Source organism: Lampetra planeri, chromosome 64, assembly GCF_965212315.1.
Source record: "Lampetra planeri chromosome 64, kcLamPlan1.2.h2, whole genome shotgun sequence".
In the NCBI taxonomy this organism is placed as follows: Eukaryota; Metazoa; Chordata; class Hyperoartia; order Petromyzontiformes; family Petromyzontidae; genus Lampetra; species Lampetra planeri.
The window spans coordinates 1,915,176-1,936,074 of NC_136170.1; the positions used below are offsets into that span (position 1 = coordinate 1,915,176).

Consider the following 20,899-nt stretch of genomic DNA (forward strand, 5'->3'; position numbering starts at 1 on the left):
AAAACTGCAACTACCCTACTTCCATACAATAAACCGATGTGAAAAAACTAAATATAAAATACATAAATATAATAATTATTTTTTTACCCTTCTATCTGGCAACAAAACTGACACCTTTTTTACAAGGAGTCATGTTTGCATAGACCACAATACCTGCAGTCATAATGCAAACAAAAGACATAACTCTGATAATGTATGCACTGTCCTTGAAGTTGATTGGTCCACACCCGAGACAGCTATCCTTAGAGCCTAGTCTCAATATAATCAATATTATTGATTAATTGATGCCGATTTTGATACATGCACGCATTGTCACCGGATCTGAGTACGTGTGCATAATTTTGAATTGATTTTGACAACAGGAAGTAGACGAAACTTTTGATTACAAGTTAAGTTAACCCGTTGAAAAAGGTGGTGATGATGATGGTGACGACGATGAGTTTGATGACTTCTCTACCTTAAGGACGCTGTAACAGACGACACGAGAGAGAGAGAGGGGTAATAACGGGTGCATCGCTATCGTCGTCTCTGGCAAGACTCTGGTGTCGGGAACGAGTCCAAAGTCCAGTGTTGACTCGAGGCTGCAGCGCCAGCAACGCAGAAAGCAAAACCTGGGGCGCCACACGGGCGAGATGTTGACTACCTCGCCTGGTACACAGGAGGTCGTGGGTTTGATCCCGACCCTGACGCCTGCTGCTGTGTATTTGGAGTTTGCGTCTCTCATCATCATCACGGTGGCTAGGAGATGTTAACTACCTCGCCTGGTATACATAAGGTCGTGGGTTCGATCCCCCCCCTGCTGCTGTATATTTGGAGTTTGCATGATTTTTCTCCCCGTGGTTGCGTTGATTTTTTTTCTCCGGGCCATCCAGTTCCTCCCCGCCGCATTCAGAAACACACGTTGAACAGTATTTGGCCGCTCTAGGTTTCCACGTGATGATGATAAGCCACTTCGTCGAGCCATCAGTGTGTGGTGCCAGGTCATTTCTGCAACATAAAAAAATTGTTTTTATTTTTCTTCTTGGTTCTTTCGGTAAAGTCACGTAGAAGGGAAGTAATAAAATAAAATAAAAATAAAATAAACATAATAACATAATTTTATTATGTTTTATTTTTATTATTTTATTACTTCCCTTCTACGTGACTTTACCGAAAGAACCAAGAAGATGAATCCCTGCAGTCACGAAAGCTTTAAATCGAAGTTTTTATTTTATTTATAGCTTTCGTGACTGCAGGGATTCATATTCTTGGTTCTTTCGGTAAAGTCACGCAGAATATAAATAATATTGTTTAATATTTATATTATTTTATTATATCCCTCCTACGTGACTTTACCGAAAGAACCAAAGAATACAACAAAAAGAGCTTCACAGAGCTCGGTAAGCCCTCGCCCGGTAGCGTAAAAAAAATAAAAATCGTTTCGCTTATTTGGCACAACTTCTCGTGGCCCGTGCCCAGATTCACCGAGCGCATCCGATGACACCGATCACATGCTGAAGGCGTGGGGGTCATGAGGAAGAAAGGGGGGCTCCCCCTCCCCCGATCGGTGATAAAACAGAGAAGGCAGGCACGACTGTGGAAACGTGCTTCCAAATTTAGTCGGCTGTTGCAAGCCAGCGCAGCGGGGGAGACGATATCTCGCACTTAATCCGCGGCGTGATTTGACGTCAGGCTCCGTATTAATATCTCGTGCATCTGATGCTGACAATTAATATATCGCGTGGCTCCGTGAATCGAATCCTGCCCACTGCCTCCTGCCCCCACCAACCCCCCCCCCCACCACACTTTCTTGGCAGAGCAGAGAAGAACCAGTTGAACACGTAGGCTTTCGCGACCAATATTATTCATCTTCTTGGTTCTTTCGGTAAAATCACGTAGAAGGGAAATAATAAAATAATAAAAATAAAACATAATAAAATAATTCTCACGTGAATATTATTTTGTGAGGTTCAGGGCCTACCTTGGCTCCTCCCACCCTCAACCAGTATATATACAAATACTGTTTCTTGGAATTTCTCTCACTTGATACAGCTATCGTGCTGTGACGGTTCCACCTGAAGACGGAAGCTTGTGTTGCCTCCGAAACGTCGTGATTTTTTTTTTATTTTACTTTTATTAATTACGTGACTTTACCGAAAAAACCTAAGAATATGAATCCTTGCAGTCACGAAAGCTTCAAATCTAGAATTAGTAAGGGGTTTGTCACGTAAACAAAACGTGGCCAAAACGTTACTCGTAGAGCACTAACCGGCTGTGTGTTGGAGAGTCAAACCCACGACGCTCACAATCCGAGTACGACGTTTCACCAGTAATTACAACCGGCATCATCAGGCGGCAGACAGATTTGTGGAGAAATCCATCCCGTTTGGTTCTTAAATAGAAGGGTAGCTATGATGTATATACATTACAATGGACATCTCTTGCCGGTGTGTGGGTTTACTCTTCACCAACCACGCTGGTGCACTAGTAACGAATTGACCACGTGTTGTCCACGTGACAAACCTTACGAATTGTCCGCGTTGGGTGGTGGCGGATTTCACGACACACATTTACATTTACGCGATCTAACCGCCCCCCCCCCCCCAAAAAAAAAAAAAAACTGCATTATGGATGATATTGATCGCGAAAGTCTCCTACGTGTTAAACGTTGCCACTGGGCAGGATTTTTTTTTTTTCACCTTGAGCACCCACCCTCGTGGCCCACGAATGTTCCGTGGCCAGCCGGCAGGCTGTCCCGACCGCCCAGCGGCTACAGCTGGGCCTGCCTGGCTCGCCGTGATGGGTCGATTCAGTTTATTGTGAAGTGCCCTGGGAGCTAAAAGAGGCCTCCTTTAAGTCGGGTTTCATAAATTAGAAAAAAAACACGCACGCACGCGCAACACCGTTTTCCGTGACGGACGTAACAGAGAAAAGGTAAACGATGAATACAAATGAATGAATTAGAGAATGAAGTTAGGAAATTATGTAATTTCAAATCTAAAATAAATATTTTAAAAGTTTTGAGTTAAGGAATTAGAAAAGTGCAACATTAGTCGTAAAAAGTGCCGTTGGTAAAGCACACGGTTTACCAAGAAACACTAAATTAAAATCTGTAATAATAAAACAAGTATAAGTGATGATGATGATGATAATTAACAATTCACATGTCAATGCTCTTGATGTTCGTGCTAACGATGCACCACACGTGTATTCCTGCTCTTGTCACCTGTGCGAAAGGGGGCTTTGGCATAGGTGGGACAAAGTCATTGTTATGCAAGTCCAAGTCGAGTCGCAAGTCATCAAATTCATGACTCGAGTCTGACTCGAGTCCAAGTCACATGACTCGAGTCCACATCTCATAGGTGGGACAAAGTCATTGTTATGCAAGTCCAAGTCGAGTCGCAAGTCATCAAATTCATGACTCGAGTCTGACTCGAGTCCAAGTCACATGACTCGAGTCCACATCTCATAGGTGGGACAAAGTCATTGTTATGCAAGTCCAAGTCGAGTCGCAAGTCATCAAATTCATGACTCGAGTCTGACTCGAGTCCAAGTCACATGACTCGAGTCCACATCTCATAGGTGGGACAAAGTCATTGTTATGCAAGTCCAAGTCGAGTCGCAAGTCATCAAATTCATGACTCGAGTCTGACTCGAGTCCAAGTCACATGACTCGAGTCCACATCTCATAGGTGGGACAAAGTCATTGTTATGCAAGTCCAAGTCGAGTCGCAAGTCATCAAATTCATGACTCGAGTCTGACTCGAGTCCAAGTCACATGACTCGAGTCCACATCTCATAGGTGGGACAAAGTCATTGTTATGCAAGTCCAAGTCGAGTCGCAAGTCATCAAATTCATGACTCGAGTCTGACTCGAGTCCAAGTCACATGACTCGAGTCCACACCTCTGGGCTTTGGTCTTTCTTGACAAAATAAACTAAACTTCTGCTGGGCAGTAGTTTGGCTCGCGAATATAAAAAGAACCGAGATTTGCCTGTGATGTTATGCTGTTGAAAAAAAAAAGTTTCGAATAACTTTTTTGATTTTGGTTTTCGTTTAAAAAGTGTAGCACTTTAATTTAAATTATTGTTTGAAAGAGATAAAAAAAAAATACAAAGATACGGTACTCGCTTCTTTTTGGTTTTCATGCGTTTATATTTTCTGGAAGACAACCGATCTTAAGTAGCGCATTGAGCGTTTCGAAATCCGGCTGACGTCCTGAAGGATCATCTTCTTGGTTCTTTCGGTAAAGTCACGTAGAATGAAAAAAATAATAAAAATAAAACATAATAAATAATTCTCACGACGTTTCGGCCACAACGCAAGCAGCCGTCCTCAGGTGGAGATCAGGTCTGTCGAGAAGACAGAGTCTGACTTTACCGAAAGAACCAAGAAGATGAATCCCTGCAGTCACGAAAGCTTTAAAATCGAAAGTCCTGAAGGATGTTTCAACGGCGTCTGCGGAAAAACATCTTCACAGCTCATCGGCTTTTCTCCACGATAAATAAACATTCCGATTCTGTCTTGTGAATGTCATTTGACTTTGCCGCGTTCTCCAGATTGTAAGACACACTCCCCACCACCCCACCACCTCAATGGGTACCTGGCGCGGCGGTGTGTAAAAATCTCAACTGGGGGAGACAAAGGCGGCCGGGGGTGGTGTTGGTCCACACCACACACTCGTGTGCCGTGCCGGCCTTCACGAAGATGCTACTCGCGAACGGCACTCGCCCCAACAGTCGGTTGAGGCTATGCGGTGCAGGGGATCTTTATCTTTGTGAGACCAGAGTTTGTGTGAACCACATTGACACCGGCCACGCGGATTTTGGCGATTCGTCTAACTTACCGGAGCACCCTAAAGAGTCCCGGAGAACAACGGTAACTCCAAATGCACCAAAAGCCGATCGATGTTTTGTTGTTGTTGCTACAAAGATAAAATAATAAATTAAATAATAGCATACTACGACGTTTCGATTGCAACACAAGCAATCATCATCAGGTATAAAAGAAATAGCAACAAAAATCTAACCAGAAAACTATAGACAGTAGTATGCTATTATTTAATTTATTATTTTATCTTTATACGTGACTTTACCGAAAGAACCAAAGAATAATTCCTGCAGTCACGAAAGCTCCAAAATTAAGATTGTTGTTGCTACAGTTCTAAAGTGTCCGGCTCAGCGATCAAACTTGCAGCTCTACCCGTCAATAACACTGGTCAACAACAACAAAAAAACATTTTTTTCTGGCCTGGACTTTTGCAGCTGTTCTAGACTAATTTCAGGGTGCTGATTCCAAATCTGATCTCAGATTTGCTCTATCACATCTCATTTTATGCTATCGGCATACCCCATTTCCATTGATTTTACCAGAAAATAACTCTGTCACTTATGATTGCAAGTAGTTGCGAGTCAGTGACTGCTTTAGTGTTAAAATACGGTGCTGTATTTTTAGGATAGTGTGTTTATAATATCATTTTATGTAGATATCCACATTTATTTAATATTTTTCTTCCGCAGTTTTTATTGAAAATGCAATATTTGATATCTCAAAAACCTGATGTGATAGACAAACACTGATGCCAGATTTGGAATCAGCACCTTAAACCCGTTGGAATACCTTATGCCAGAAAAAAAAGTGTGTTGACCAGTGTTATGTGTTCCCTCGGATGATAAACGCTGCACGGCTTTGCGAGCGTTCTCGCGGTGAGTGTGATACATGTCCAGCTCATCCTAACCGGATGAGAAGCAGGCAGCAGAGTCCTCGCAACCTGAGCATGATCTCCCCCCCCCAACCCCTGGTCTCGGGGTCACCGTCACATTGAGTTTGAGCACCAACACTGACCGAACGACAACTGTGGACTGGTTTCGTCGTGCTTAGGACTCATCGGTGCAGTGTAGCTTACCGAGGCTCACAGTAAACGCGGCTTCGTAAAACCGCCGGTGGGGTTTAAATTTCGATTTAAAGCTTTCGTGACTGCAGGGATTCATCTTCTTGGTTCTTTCGGTAAAGTCACGTAGAAGGGAAGTAATAAAATAATTAAAATAAAACATTTATTTTATCATGTTTGATTTTTATAATAAAATAATTCTCACGACGTTTCGGCCACAACGCAAGCAGCCGTCCTCAGGTGAAGAATGAAACACCACCAAGCTTGGTGCGTATATTTAAGCTGGGTTGGAGGGGTGGAAGAAGAGCGCCTTGACAAAATAATTTGCATATCAAGAGGAATTTAACATATTTATGGGAAATGCGTAGGAGGAGTTTCAAAGTCATATTATGCCCGATCATTATGCAGGATTAGCAGCATCAAAGGGAGGGGATGGGGGTAGCATTAACATTCTTCGCCGGTGGGGTCTTTTTTTCCCTCCCCAAAAGTACTTTATTATTATTAATATTGAGCGAGACCATTCAGCTCCCACAGCACCGCGGGGGATATGAATTTGGGGGTTTAGACACCAGCACAAAGCACACGCGGCGGATTTCAGCGCAATGGAAACCCGTCTTAAACCGCACGTTTCAATAAATCGTTTCAATAAATCGTTTCAATAAATCGTTTCAATAAACTGTAACAAACCTTACTCTTTGGTTCTTTCGGTAAAGTCACGTAGATAAGAAATGAAGAGATCACGACGTTTCGATCGCGACACAAGCGACCGTCTTTACCGAAAGAACCAAAGAGTATGGATGCCTGCAGTCACGAAAGCTTCAAATCAACATCGCAACAAACCTCGCTCCCTTGGCCGACGCCTCTGCAGGATAAGGCAAAGGGAGGGAGGGCGAGTGCCTAAATGCCCTCACGGACGCTCTTGAGAAGCGATGCCCACTGGAGGAGCGGCACCGAAGGGGTTCAACGTTTGGTGGGGAACTCCATCCCTGCCGTTGAGTTCTTGCGCTAAAGATGCTCTAAAACGGGGGTTTGTTTCGTTGTTCTTGCATCATGCATGCGCTATGAAGAATGCCCCAAACATCACCTACGATATGATTTATTTTAAGGCCGCGGTGTTAATGACAAAGCTGTTAATTGGTTGTTTTGTTAAACGTGCACCACTGCCAATGCATCATGACACTGTGTAACCAACTTTTTATTTTTGTTTGTTCCTGGATAGTAAGTGTTATTTCCTAATTGCTTATGCCTGAAAAGAACGGCTTTTATTCCCCACAAACTTTGCTTTTGTGACCTGGACAGTGATATTTAGAAATTCTCCTATTTTCAATGAGAAAACTGGCGAATTTGTGTATTTTCGTTCACATAAAGTCAGAAAAAAACTACATATGAATCAAAATTAGCAAAGCGACGAATCCTAAATATACTAGAATCATCATCAAATAATCCATCTGCTTGAATAAATTATTTGTTGATGCTGCAGCATTGGCAGGCAATGCACAAGCACACTCGTCAACAACAAGTAGCCCTTAAAAAAGAACGTACATCATTATTAAACACAGTTGGCGAGGACTATTCTGCCTGCTTCTCATCCAGTGATGATGAGCGGGATATTGATCCCACTCACCCGGTTCGGATTATGGGATAGGTATCCCACTGAGAAGTATATCCCACTCATCCGGTTAGGGTGAGCGGTATATGTACCCCCCCCCCCCCGCTCCACCTCCTCCCTTGGGCATCACGGTGGCTATGAGACGTTAACTACCTCGCCTGGTATAGAGGAGATCGTGGGTTCGATCCCCGACCCTGACGCCTGCTGCTGTATATTTGGAGTTTGCGTGTCTCATCATCATCATCTACCTCGCCTGGTGTACAGGAGGTCGTGGGTTCGATCCCCGACCCTGACGCCTGCTGCTGTATATTTGGAGTTTGCGTCTCTCATCATCATCACGGTGGCTAGGAGATGTTAACTACCTCGCCTGGTATACAGGAGGTCGTGGGTTCGATCCCGACCCTGACGCCTGCTGCTGTATATTTGGAGTTTGCGTCTCTCATCATCATCACGGTGGCTAGGAGATGTTAACTACCTCGCCTGGTGTACAGGAGGTCGTGGGTTCGATCCCCGACCCTGACGCCTGCTGCTGTATATTTGGAGTTGCGTCTCTCATCATCATCACGGTGGCTAGGAGATGTTAACTACCTCGCCTGGTACACAGGAGGTCGTGGGTCCGATCCCCGACCCTGACGCCTGCTGCTGTATATTTGGAGTTTGCGTCTCTCATCATCATCACGGTGGCTATGAGATGTTAACTACCTCGCCTGGTATACAAGAGGTCGTGGGTTCGATCCCCGACCCTGACGCTTGCTGCTGTATATTTGGAGTTTGCGTGTCTCATCATCATCACGGTGGCTAGGAGATGTTAACTACATCGCCTGGTGTACAGGAGGTCGTGGGTTCGATCCCGACCCTGACGCCTGCTGCTGTATATTTTGAGTTTGCGTCTCTCATCATCATCACGGTGGCTTGGATATGTTAACTACCTCGCCTGGTCTGCAGGAGGCCGTGGGTTCGATCCCCGACCCTGACGCCTGCTGCTGTATATTTGGAGTTTGCGTCTCTCATCATCATCACGGTGGCTAGATGTTAACTACCTCGCCTGGTATACAGGAGGTCGTGGGTTCGATCCCCGACCCTGACGCTTGCTGCTGTATATTTGGAGCTTGCGGTGTCTCTCTCTCTCACTGTGGTCACGTGGATTTTTCTCCGGGTCCTCCGGTTTTTCCCTTCCACATTTAGAACCGACGTCACCACGCGTTTAAGAGGATTTTGTCCGCTGCCTTTAAATGCCACGCGATTTGCCACTTCGTCGGGCTACCATCCGTGTCCGGGTCGCTTCTCTGAAAGAGAGAGAGAGCGCGGCATATAGCTCGGTGGTTGGTGCCTTACCTGGCAACGTGAAATCTAGTTTTTGGTTTCTAGTCGAGCAAACACTCTCTCTCTCGGATGGAATGATTCAGCTGCGGCTCCACTCCGCGGACGCCTTCCAGACTTCGCCGTCAAAAAACCCGCGCCGACGTTTCGCTTGCAATGCTTTGAGCTTCGTCAGGGAGAGCTACACGAATTCCACTGACTCCCCCCCCCCCAGCCACCCCCAACCCCCCTGCATGTGGAAACCCTGATACATTCCACGCTATATTTTTGTAAGCAGGAGGCTCAGGGTTGCAAGAACACCCCTCTGGCTTCTGGTTCGTGCCAGTCGTCTTACTTTTCCTTGTGGCACTGGATGAACACGGTCATTGATGCCAGGGTTATTTTTAATGAACGCATGCCTGCCTACCTTCTCCGTCCCCCCCTCCCCTCCTCTCTCCCTCTCCCCTCTCTCTGTATCATGTTCGTTTCTGCCTGCGATGAGATCGGTGGTTGCGGGGACACACACACACACACACGAAGACACGGCTTGTAGACGACAGGGCGCTCGCGTGCCAAGGGGCTACACGGCCTTGTTTGCGAGAGAAGCGGAGAAGCGGCGTGTTGCCGTCTTTTTCGCGGATTTTTGTTTTCACAAGTGGAAGGGTGGTGGGTGGGTGGGGGGGGGACGAGGAATAAATAAGTGCACCCCCACCGAGCCTTTTTGAGAAACCCGAATGGATGTAAATGAGACGCTGGTACACGTGTGTGCTGTTGGACCGAACTCGGGGTGTTAAGTCAGCCGCTACCGTGTGAGTCTCAGTGTGCCCAGAGTGCTCTCGACGCTCTGATCGGGAGCAGACGGTGAGATTGCAGTCAACGCCTCCTTGCCGCCGTGCCTCGTTCATCATCGACACGTCTTTCAATTTCAATTTCGCGTCCCAAAATCAACTTGCGCGAGGCAGGAGAGTTCGTCGTCGGCCGTCGTCGCCGCCGCCGCCGCCGTTATCGATCCAGGATGGAATCGGCCGTCTCCGGATCTCATGGACATCGCCACCACCACCACCACCACCACCTCCCGCGCACCGCACAGGCCCTTTTCGTCGGCACGGCCCGCATGACCGGCCTCAAGGACCAGCGCGTCGCCGCCGCGTCCGCCCTCGCCGCCCCGTCCCCTGCGTCCAGCAGCAGCCACAGCAGCAGCGGCAGCAGCGGCGGCGACGACGACGACGGTGAAGACAAAAGGGACGACGGCAACGAGAAACGGAAGAGGCGGACGGGCGCAGGCAGGAGAAAGCAGAGGAAAGAAAGCCTGGAATCGACCGGGTCCACGGGCATTCGGGCGGAGGGGTCCGAATCTCTACCGCCCAAGGGTATCATCGGCGTTCTCGTCGAAGAGGACACGGAGGCGCTACTCGGCGACGCGGAGGCGTGCGGACGGGGGGCGGGAGAGGGACCGGGCGAGCAGCACGATGACGTGGAGCGAGTGGTGTTCAACGTGTCGGGGCTGCGCTTCGAGACGCAGCTGGGCACGCTGGCGCAGTTCCCCGACACGCTGCTGGGCGACGCGGAGCGGCGGTCGCACTACTACGACCCGCTGCGCAACGAGTACTTCTTCGATCGCAACCGGCCCAGCTTCGACGCCATCCTCTACTACTACCAGTCGGGCGGCAGGCTGCGGCGGCCGGCGAGCGTGCCCTTCGACATCTTCGCCGAGGAGATCAAGTTCTACGAGCTGGGCGACGAGGCAATGGTGCGCTACCGGGAGGACGAGGGCTACGCGAAGGAGGAGGAGAGGCCGATGCCGGCGAACGAGTTCCAGCGCCACGTGTGGCTCCTGTTCGAGTACCCCGAGAGTTCTGGCGCGGCGCGCGTCATCGCCATCGTGTCGGTGCTCGTCATCGTCGTCTCCATCATCATCTTCTGCGTCGAGACGCTGCCCATGTTCCGAGAGGAGAGGGAGAACGCCTCGCTCGCCGTGCCATTCGTCAACGGCACTGAGGCAGAGGACGAGGCCTCGGGCAGCTCGTTCGCGGACCCCTTCTTCATCATCGAGACCGTCTGCATCGTGTGGTTCAGCTTCGAGCTCACGGTGCGCTTTCTCGCAAGTCCCAGCAAGCCGGCCTTCTTCAAGGACATCATGAACATCATCGACATCGTGGCCATCATGCCCTACTTCATCACCCTGGGCACCGAGTTGGCGGAGCAGGAGGGCAACGGGCAGCAGACGATGTCGCTCGCGATCTTCAGGGTAGTCCGCCTCGTGCGCGTCTTCAGGATCTTCAAGCTGTCGCGACACTCCAAGGGGCTGCAGATCCTGGGCCAGACCCTGAGCGCCTCCATGCGCGAGCTCGGCCTCCTCATCTTCTTCCTCTTCATCGGCGTCATCCTCTTCTCGAGCGCCGTCTACTTCGCCGAGTCGGACGAGTCCGAAACGGATTTCACGAGCATCCCGCACGCGTTCTGGTGGGCCGTCGTCACGATGACCACGGTGGGCTACGGCGACATGTGGCCCAAGACCGTCGGGGGGAAGATCGTGGGCTCGCTGTGCGCCATCGCGGGCGTGCTCACCATCGCGCTGCCCGTGCCCGTGATCGTCTCCAACTTCAACTACTTCTACCACCGCGAGATGGACAGCGAGGACCAGGCTCAGTACTCGCACGTGTCCAGCCTCAACACCAATGACGACGGAGGAGGTGGAGGAGGAGGAGGAGGCGATGAAGAAGTTCTCAAGCAAATGTCCACGGAGGTCAACCCGCAGAGCGGCAGGGGCGACGGGGCTGACGTGGTGGCAATCCTCAAGGAGGTGGATTCTGGACAAGTCCCCAATAACCTTTCTGAGCGGACGGGGCTAGGACTCATTGCCTAGTGCCCGCCAAGTCACATCATCGGCGCAGAGGAGGTTTCGCACGTGCGGCAGACGGCGCCGACGATGTGCTCGGCGCGTAAAAATAGACTCGAGCGAGACTGTGGACACGAAGATGCAGCGCCATGCGAGAAGTCATCTGTAATGAGCAAAGGGCGATCATGGAAAACGTTAGTTCCGAGTTAAAACTGCAAAGCCAGGAGGCACAAAAGAAGCTGCTATAATCGTGGATTATTGTATTATTCGCAGTTCGATCAACCAAACCAATGGTATTCACATACATCCTACTCACAGTTCTTATGGCTCTAATGAGTCCAAATTTGTCAATATTTTAGATCTGAATTTTTTTTTCTATATAAGCATGCAAGCTTGTGCTCACAGACATTTTTTTCAGATTTTTTTTATTTGTACCCGCTAACGACTTGGGTTCACAATGAAGATATATCCTTGAGAACTACGTGGGCAGGTTTCTTAGGGCTGCTATGCATGTATCAACAGTTTTTAAATTAAGCTGACAACGAAAATTTGAGCACAATCGTGAACTTAAACGACTCGCTGGCGGTAATGCAGATGGAGCGCGCCAAAAGGATTGACGGTCGACTTAAAAGACCCGCATGATCGCTCATCGAATGAAACGCAAAGGAAACAACAGCAAGAATCGGAGGTATAATTCCCATTCCGTGCATCAAGCTGTGAGTAAATCAACGAGTCGGGAGCACTGAGACGCTGTCTTGAGCTGAGAAATACATTTCCTGAACGGTGGCATCAACAGAACGACGCGCGGGGGGGATATTTGATGATAATAATTTCAGATGTTTGGGCTGAAGATGCTTTGCACGTGCGTGGGTGGCGGCAGTGTGTTCAGATATCCACCGATTCCTCAGCTCCTCGGTGTTTGATGTTGGACAGCTATTGCGGCAAGTGCCACGGCGGGGGAATCGGCAGTCTTTGTGCGTGTGTGTTGAACTTCTTTCGCACCGTACGTAGCCAACCATGATAATTAGAGGTGCGGGGGAAGGACAACAAACGAGATTTAAAAGAGAATATCTCCCGGTGGCTGCCTAACATCGGAAGAGCATTGCAGATGGACGCAGAAGCGCATCTGAAAGCGCCGTGCCAAGCGGTGACCGTCTTTTATCGATGGCTCAGCCAAAGGCCGCTCGCTGCTGCGAGGATGACTTGAGTTCGCGTGATTACTGCTCATGTGGACAAGGCGAGGCCTCCATTACTGACACTGTTCAGATTCATTACCTTCTTCTTTTGTACAAAATGCCCGTTTTGTTCGTAGAATGCAATAGCCCAAGATAGCAATTGCCCAAGCGAGGAAGTGGTAACGCATTGGGCACGTTTCGTTTACGTTACAAACCTAATTGGCTGTGTCGGGTGGTGGCGGATTAACGACACATTTCTATTCACGCGATCTCGCCCAAAGAGAAACGTTTTGTCGTGGACAGCCACTCGTACAGCCATTTGTGTCAATCCGCTGCTGAGCGACGGCCTGGCCATGCCACGTGGATCATGGGGATTAATTGACCAACGATTTGTCCACGTGGTATGCGTGGAGGGCACTTGGGAGGGATGTGGGCACGTGGGGGTGGCCGATATTTGCTCCTCGAGAGTAACCCAAGCTGAGCATGTTTGCTGCTATGAGGCCGGCCCCTATCATCCACTCATCTTCATCACATTATGCCGCCCACCCCCCCTCCCTTCCTTAACCTCCTTACGTTCCTGTCTTAAAGCCTCAAACTTCTTCTCCACCGTCCATTCCTCCACCTCTTCCTTCCCCCCTCCACTGTTCCCCTACCCTCACCCCTATTGAACCTCTCCATCTTGATCACCCGTTTCTCGTCCGCTGCACGTCCCTGCCATCGAAATTGTGTATTTGTATATACCGTCTGTGTTAAATTATGTTAAGCGCCTTCAAGGCGCTCTATAAATAAAGCACAAGATCATCACCACCGTGATCGGATATGCAGTATTGTATTGCCGTACGCAAGGATAGAATCGAATCGTCGTGAGAAACGCGTGAGGTTACAGATGGCCCCGCCGCGTTATAGAAGGATGAGGCCCCAACCTGCAAGTTGAGGCCTGCGCCTCATGGCATACCTGCTGGGCAGTGCGAACAAGAAGTAATATTAAAAACAACTTTTTAAAAAACACGCTTTAATGAAATGTACCGTACGAGTAATGGAAGAACTCCACGACTCCAGGAAGTGGCCCCGAAGCTTGCCATAACGTAAGGGACTGTGGTGATTTACAGCCAACGTCAGTTGAGTGTGGACAATTAGAGCCAAGCCGAAACATAACATAAAAAAGATTGTTTAAAAATATTTAATTTTGAATGATAGAATATAGTATTGTCATCAGTATGACATAAGTATACCAAGTTTGCAGTCGATACCACATTGGGAAGTGGGTTAAAATTGAATAACAAGATTTGAGGATAAAACAACAACAGACAGTGAGTTAATAGAAAGCGTGCAATAAAACATAACATATAAAAAAAATGGTTAAAAAATTGATTTTTTATTTTTTTCATTATATAATATAGTATTGTCATCAGTATGACAAAAGTATGCCAAGTTTGCAGTCGATACCACATTGGGAAGCGGGTTAAAATTGAGTTACAAGATTTGAGGATACAACAACGACAACAACAGACAGAGTGAGTTAATAGAAAGCGTGTAATAATAAAAAGAGTTCACCACGTGACAGCAAGATGATGCCTCCTGCAAGGGGGTTAGGCCGCCTAGCTCACGGCAGATCTGCGAGCAGTGCCAATGAAAAGAGTCCAACGCAGAAGGATGTTAGGCCGTCACCTCATTGACGACAGATCTTTGGGTAGTGCCAACACAAAACGCCCAGCGCGTTCCACTGCGTTGTAGCAGGAGGCCTCTTCCTGTCCGGTTAAGCCCGCGCCTCGCGACACACCTGAGGACAGTGCCGACACACAGTCGACCGCCGTTATAGCAGCAGCAGGCCTCCTCCTACGAGGTCAGGCCGCCACCCTCAACGACATTACTGCGGGAAGTGCCACCACAACAAGTCCACCACGCACCACCGCCTTATAGCAGGAGGTCTCTTGCTGGGTTAGGATGCCGTCTCATTGACTCCAGACCTGAGGGCAGTGGCAACACAGAGTGTCCATCGCGTTATAGCAGGTGGAGGAGAAGGCCTACTCCTACAATATGAGGCCGTCGCCTCACGGACAGGCCTTAGGGCAGTGCCAACTCAGAGTGTCCACCACGTTATAGATGGAGGAGGTCTACTCCTACAAGATGAGGCCATTGACGGCCTTCTGGAAATGCCTAAGGGCAGTGCCAACTCAGATTGTCCACCACGTTATAGATGGAGGTCTACTCCTACAAGATGAGGCCATTGACGGCCTTCTGGACAGGCCTGAGGGCAGTGCCAACTCAGAGTGTCCACCGCCTTATAGATGGAGGAGTAGGCCTACTCCTACAAGATGAGGCCGTCGCCTCACGGACATGCTTGAGGGCAGTGCCAACACAGATTGTCCGCCGCCTTGTAGCAGGAGGCCTATTCATGCAAGGCGTAGGCTGTCGCCTCAAGGACAGGCCTGAGGGCAGTGCCAACTCAGAGTCCAAACCACCTTGTAACAAGAGGCCTAATCATGCAAGGCGTAGGCTGTCGCCTCAAGGACAGGCCTGATGAACCGGCCATTGGGGCCCCGCTCTCCGCCCGGACAGAGAGGGAAGAGGCCCGGGCGAGCAAAACGAAGTCGCCCTCCATTGTCGAGGAGTGATTTTGACCCTTTGGCTCTGAATTAATATCGCGGGGCTGGATGGGTGGTGGTGGGTGGGATGCTTGTGCATGTGCTTTAGTGTGTTGTTGTTGTTGTTGTTTTACTGGGCCATTGAAGGAGTGAGCCACTTCCACCTCGTGTGGTCTGCCTCTCCTGCTGTCTGGTCACGCATGCGCTTGTCACTTTGCGATACTTATGTGAACACAATATTCAGTGCTGGTGGTGGTGCTGCTGCTGTGTGTGTGTATGTTGAAGTTCTTTCGCACCGCCGTACGTAGTCCAACCATCGAAACTCGGAGGTGCGGGCGAAGGGCATCAAACTGAAAGCAAAAAAAAAAGGCAGTCGTCAAGAAATTAATTCTAGATTTGAAGCTTTCGTCACTGCAAATTAATAAAAGTAATAATAGAAATAAAATAAAATAATCAATCACAACTTTGATTTATTGATTTAGTGATTTATAATTTTATTTTATTTATATTATTACTTACTTTAATTTAAATTTTATTTTTTACCTACGTGACTTTACCGAAAAAAACACCTAAGAGTATGTCAAGAAATTAGTTTGTCAATCTTGGACTGCAGTGATTCTTGGCCTGGGGTGCATCACGCACCCACTGGGGATGCCAGATGCCCTTTCTGGGAATGCGAGACGTGGCCAAATTTTATTTTATTTAGAAGGTAAATCATCGAAAACATAAATTAAGCACGGGGCAACGTAAGGAGCAACTTAAGTTCGTTTCATCAAACCCGCTGTGCAGCTATTACCATTGTCGCATCTTATTCTTGGTTATTTCGGTAAAGTCACGTAGAAGGAAAATAATAAAATAATATAAAAAATATTAATTCTCACGACGTTTCGACTGCAACACAAGCAATCATCATCAGTCGAAACATCGTGAGAATTTTTATTGTTTTATATTAATATTATTTTATTATTTCCCTTCTACGTGACTTTACCGAAAGAACCAAGAATATGAATCCCTGCAGTCACGAAAGCTTTAAATCAAAATTTAAATTGTCGCATCTGTTTTAACGACTGACAAACCATTGGGGTGCAATGCTGCAGTGAAGGGTCTAGAACCACTGATCGAGATGATCTAAAATTGCACAGCTCCAAGTGGCTTCCTGGTATCGGAAGGGAAGAGAGCGTTCCAGACGGCCGCGGAAGCAATGCGTCCTGAAAGCGCCGCTCGTCGATGCAGTTGGCCCACCGCCGTCTTTGCTGCGTTGGCAGTGACACAGCTAACAATGTGATAATTGGTTTTTTACCCTTCTATCTGGCAACAAAACTGACACCTTTTGTTGCCAGATAGAAGGGTAAAAAACCAATTATCATATTTTTACTGGCAAATGAGGTTCCCATAGTAGAGCTAACAATGTGTCAGCACCTTCGTCAATAGTAACACTGTGTGTGTGGCTTTAACATGGGGGGGAATGTATATCAAATCGACGACGTATTTGAGTCAATGGCCATTTCTTCAGAGCTCACAAAAATGGGACATTGCCCGAAACGTTGCCCGCTATACACGTTACCACGCGGCACTGCATATTGCTATTGACGAATGCGCTGAGTTTTGTCCGTTAATTTTACTTTGCTGGGATGCCCACACTACTGCTGCTACCACCACTTCCGTTGTGCGGGCTTCCGCGACCCTCGCAAACAAACAGACTGAACCCAACGACCACCACTCTCAGTGTGGGTTCGCCTCGACATCATCTCAGAGTCCACACACCTGCATTGTTTGTTGTTGCTGTAATCCAATTGAATGGACACAAGGGTTTTTTTGGGGGGGGGGGGGGAGCTGCAGGAAGAGAGAAAAAAATAAAATAACGGAGACCCTGCCAAAGAGTAACCCTGCAACTTCAAGATCTTGAGTGGCTTACTTGTGAGCCAAACTGGCATTGAGTTTTGACGCGAGGTGCAAAGTTGGGTCGGTTCGCGACTGCGATGGACTTTCGGGTTGAATTCAACTTTACGACCAATGATGATGCCGATGGTGATGATGATGATAACAATGATGATGATGATAACAGCAGCAATTGTTGCGAATGGACAAAGCCGGACCGGATATATAGAAAGACGACTTGAAGACTCGGCTGGCTGTCCCCTTCCAAAGGGAATTCTGGCCACTCAAAGAGGCCAGACGAAAAAAAAATGGTCGGCGCGAACGCACATCATTCCTCTTGATATGCATATTCTTTTTTCAAGGCTCCCCCTTTCTTCCCCCCTTCCAACCCAGCGTATAGACACGCTCCAAGCACGTGTGCTGTTTCATTCAGACGCTGTCGCCTCGACAGACCTGGTTTTCACCTGAGGACGGCTGCTTGCGTTGTGGCCGAAACGTCGTGAGAATTGTTTTATTATGTTTTATTATTATTTTTATTATTTTATTACTTCCCTTCTACGTGACTTTACCGAAAGAACCAAGAAGATAACGCACATCACTCGCTCGCTCGCTCTCTCGCTCTCAAAGTGCACTCGCGCGGACAAACGACACGAACGAAAAATAAAAAACCCACAAAAACCTCAACGCAATTCACCGGCGACACTGCGTCTGAAGTGTCGCACGAAGACAAGTCTACAGTGGGCGACGTTTCAGGCAATGGCCCTCCTCTCTTCATAGCAAATGAGTAGAGAGGTCAGAGAGAGAGAGAGAGGTCACACGGGCAAGGCCGTGACCCCCCACCCCTCCCCTCGGAATGTGCAAAGGAACGTGGTCTCGAGCTACCGAGCTTGTGCCTCGTTTGCCTGTTCTGAAGAGAACGCCGTGAATTCCCACGAATCTTCCACGGATGTACCGTTATTTATTACGCGCTCAGCTGTTGCTGGGGCTGGGAGTTGATCGAGGGTCGTTGGAGGGAGCTGTTCGGATAGGGGGTCGTTGGAATGCACTGGCTTCCAAGCCCCTGGTCGTCTCATGGCCTGCGTGCAAAAGGTGAGTTCACCTTCGCACACACACACACACACACGCCCGCGCCCACGCACACACACGCGCGCACACACACACACACGCGTGCACACACACACACGCGTGCACACACGCACACGCGCACACACACACACGCGCGCGCACACACGCGCGCACACACACACACGCGCACACACGCACACACACGCGCGCACGTGTACGGGGCCATTCTTCAAGTTCACACATACGAGGGCATTCACGTTCACACACATGGGAAGGGGGGGGCATTCGTTACGTTCACACACACGGGGGCATTTACACGGCCCAGCGTCGTTAGTGCGTTCGCCACTCGTTGCAAAGGTCCGTGGTTCGCACCACGCGGCCGCCCTGGTTAATACTGCGGTGTTATAATATCCGTGAGAAATATATACAATGTCACTTATATGCACGACGCGCCATGTGCACCACGGTGGATGTTCCAGACCCAGTGATGGTCTTCCAAAAGAGAGAGAGGGGTCATGTGTGCTGGCATCACGAATTTTTCCATTTAAAATGTAAAGTAATTTTTTTACTTAAAGCTTTCGTGACTGCAGGGATTCATATTCTTGGTTCTTTCGGTAAAGTCACGTAAAAGGGAAATAAAAAAAATTAAATAAAAATTACTATTTTTTTTATTTGACTTTACCGAAAGAACCAAGAATATGTAAGGTTATTGTTGTGCTGTGCCAGAAATATGATGCTCAATTTTTGGAAAATACAGTAATCATCGCCCCGCGCTGTGATGCCCGTTGTGGATGCAAACGAGTATTGATGGGGGTAATTTACGATGGTAAAACTTGATTTTAAGCTTTCGTGACTGCAGGAATTGCCCTTTGGTTCTTTCGATAAAGTCACGTAGAAAGAAAATAATTCACTAATAGAGTATGACGTTTCGATTGCAACACAAGCAGTCGTCATCAGGTAGAAAACAAACCCAGTGAACTTAGAAACACAATGCAACCCAGCAAAGAAAGTCGGCTAACACAACAGTCAGAACCTTACCTAGTTGATTGCGTTCTTCCAAAGATTGCTAAATTTGAGAGAGAGACAAAACACAGACAGGGAGACACACAGACACACAAGCAGAGAGAGACACACACAGAGACACACAGAGAGAGACACACACAGAGACACAACATAGACACACAGAGACACCGAGAGAGAAAGAGCGACACACAACATAGACACACAGAGAGATACACAAGCAGAGAGAGGGAGACACACAGAGACACACAGAGAGAGACACACAACACATATACAATGTACGTATGTGTCTGTTGTGTGTCTCTCTCAGTGTGTCTCTCTCTGTGTGTCTGTCTGTGTGTCTCTCTCTCTCTGTGTCTCTGTGTTGTATATCTCTGCTTGTGTGTCTGTCTGTGTGTCTATGTTGTGTGTCTCTCTCTGTGTGTTTCTGCGTGTGTGTCTCTCTCTGCTTAAGTGTCTGTCTGTGTGTCTATGTTGTGTGTCTCTCTCTGTGTGTCTCTGTGTGTCTATGTTGTGTCTCTGTGTGTGTCTCTCTCTGTGTGTGTCTGTGTGTGTCTCTCTCTGCTTGTGTGTCTGTGTATCTCCGTGTCTGTGTTTTGTCTCTCTCTCAAATTTAGCAATCTTTGGAAGAACGCAATCAACTAGGTAATGTGCTGACTGTTGTGTTAGCCGACTTTCTGTGCTGGGTTGCATTGTGTTTCTAAGTTCACTGGGTTTGTTTTCTACCTGATGACGGCTGCTTGTGTTGCAATCGAAACGTCGTACTCTATTACTATATTTTTTTCTTTCTACGTGTTCTTTACCGAAATAACCAAATAGATTACGATGGTAATTTAGGCGGCGGCGGCGATGATGATGATGATGATGATAGGTGGTGTTGGTGGTCGATTTTGCAATTAATAATGGTGGTGGTAACAATGTTGAGTAGTTTACCGATGTTGGCGGTGGTGGCGGTGCTACAGATGATGACGCTATAGGGGGATGCCTCTGCTGGTGCTGATGGCGTTACTAAGAATAGCGGTGTAATTTCATGATATACAGTCTTGTTTGCCAATCCATACGCCAGTCTATATTAACACTGCGTCGCAGTCAACGGTGGTCATGCCTAACACTCCACAAACACAAACAACAGCTGCCGTTCGCCACGAAGTGGTGGTGACGTCGCTACAGCTGTTGTGCCAGGCTAGGTGCACCTTGAGGCATTTCAAGTGTCTCAATGTGCTCTGAGCGTCGCTTCTCCACCCTAGCCCAGCAGCAGCAGCGTCCTTCACGAGCCTCCTCTTCCACAGAGGCCGATCTTGACACCGCTGGTACCTGTCGTCAGCAAGTCCACATCCTCCTGCACCGCATCAGTCCGTCTCCTGTACCCCACCACGAGCAGCTTGCACGGTGCACCTTGGACAGCCTAGACCGGTTGGTTCTTATCTTGATTGGAAGCTTTCGTGACTGCAGGAATCCAAACTCTTTGGTTCTTTCGGTAAAGTCACGTGCCACTCACCGTGCCACTCATTGACATGCTAATTTATCTAACCCCTCCCTCTCTCTCCGCCCCCTCTCTCT

At 48.2% G+C, this 20,899-nt stretch overlaps 1 protein-coding gene across 1 annotated transcript; it reads left to right on the forward strand.

The window, feature by feature from the left end:
* Positions 1-9,891: 9,891 nt before the first annotated feature.
* On the forward strand, positions 9,892-11,643 carry LOC144737054 (potassium voltage-gated channel subfamily A member 1-like). Its single transcript, XM_078619703.1, has 2 exons — positions 9,892-9,953; positions 10,065-11,643. Exons 1-2 carry the CDS (start codon positions 9,892-9,894, stop codon positions 11,641-11,643), a joined length of 1,641 nt encoding a protein of 546 aa, XP_078475829.1.
* Positions 11,644-20,899: the final 9,256 nt, after the last annotated feature.

Excerpts from the sequence above, each read along its gene's own strand:
- LOC144737054 (XM_078619703.1), top strand. The coding sequence starts at position 9,892 with ATGACCGGCCTCAAGGACCAGCGCGTCGCCGCCGCGTCCGCCCTCGCC. Across the intron at positions 9,954-10,064 it reads CTCGCCGCCCCGTCCCCTGC|GAGAAAGCAGAGGAAAGAAA; the intron begins GTCCAGCAGCAG and ends GGGCGCAGGCAG.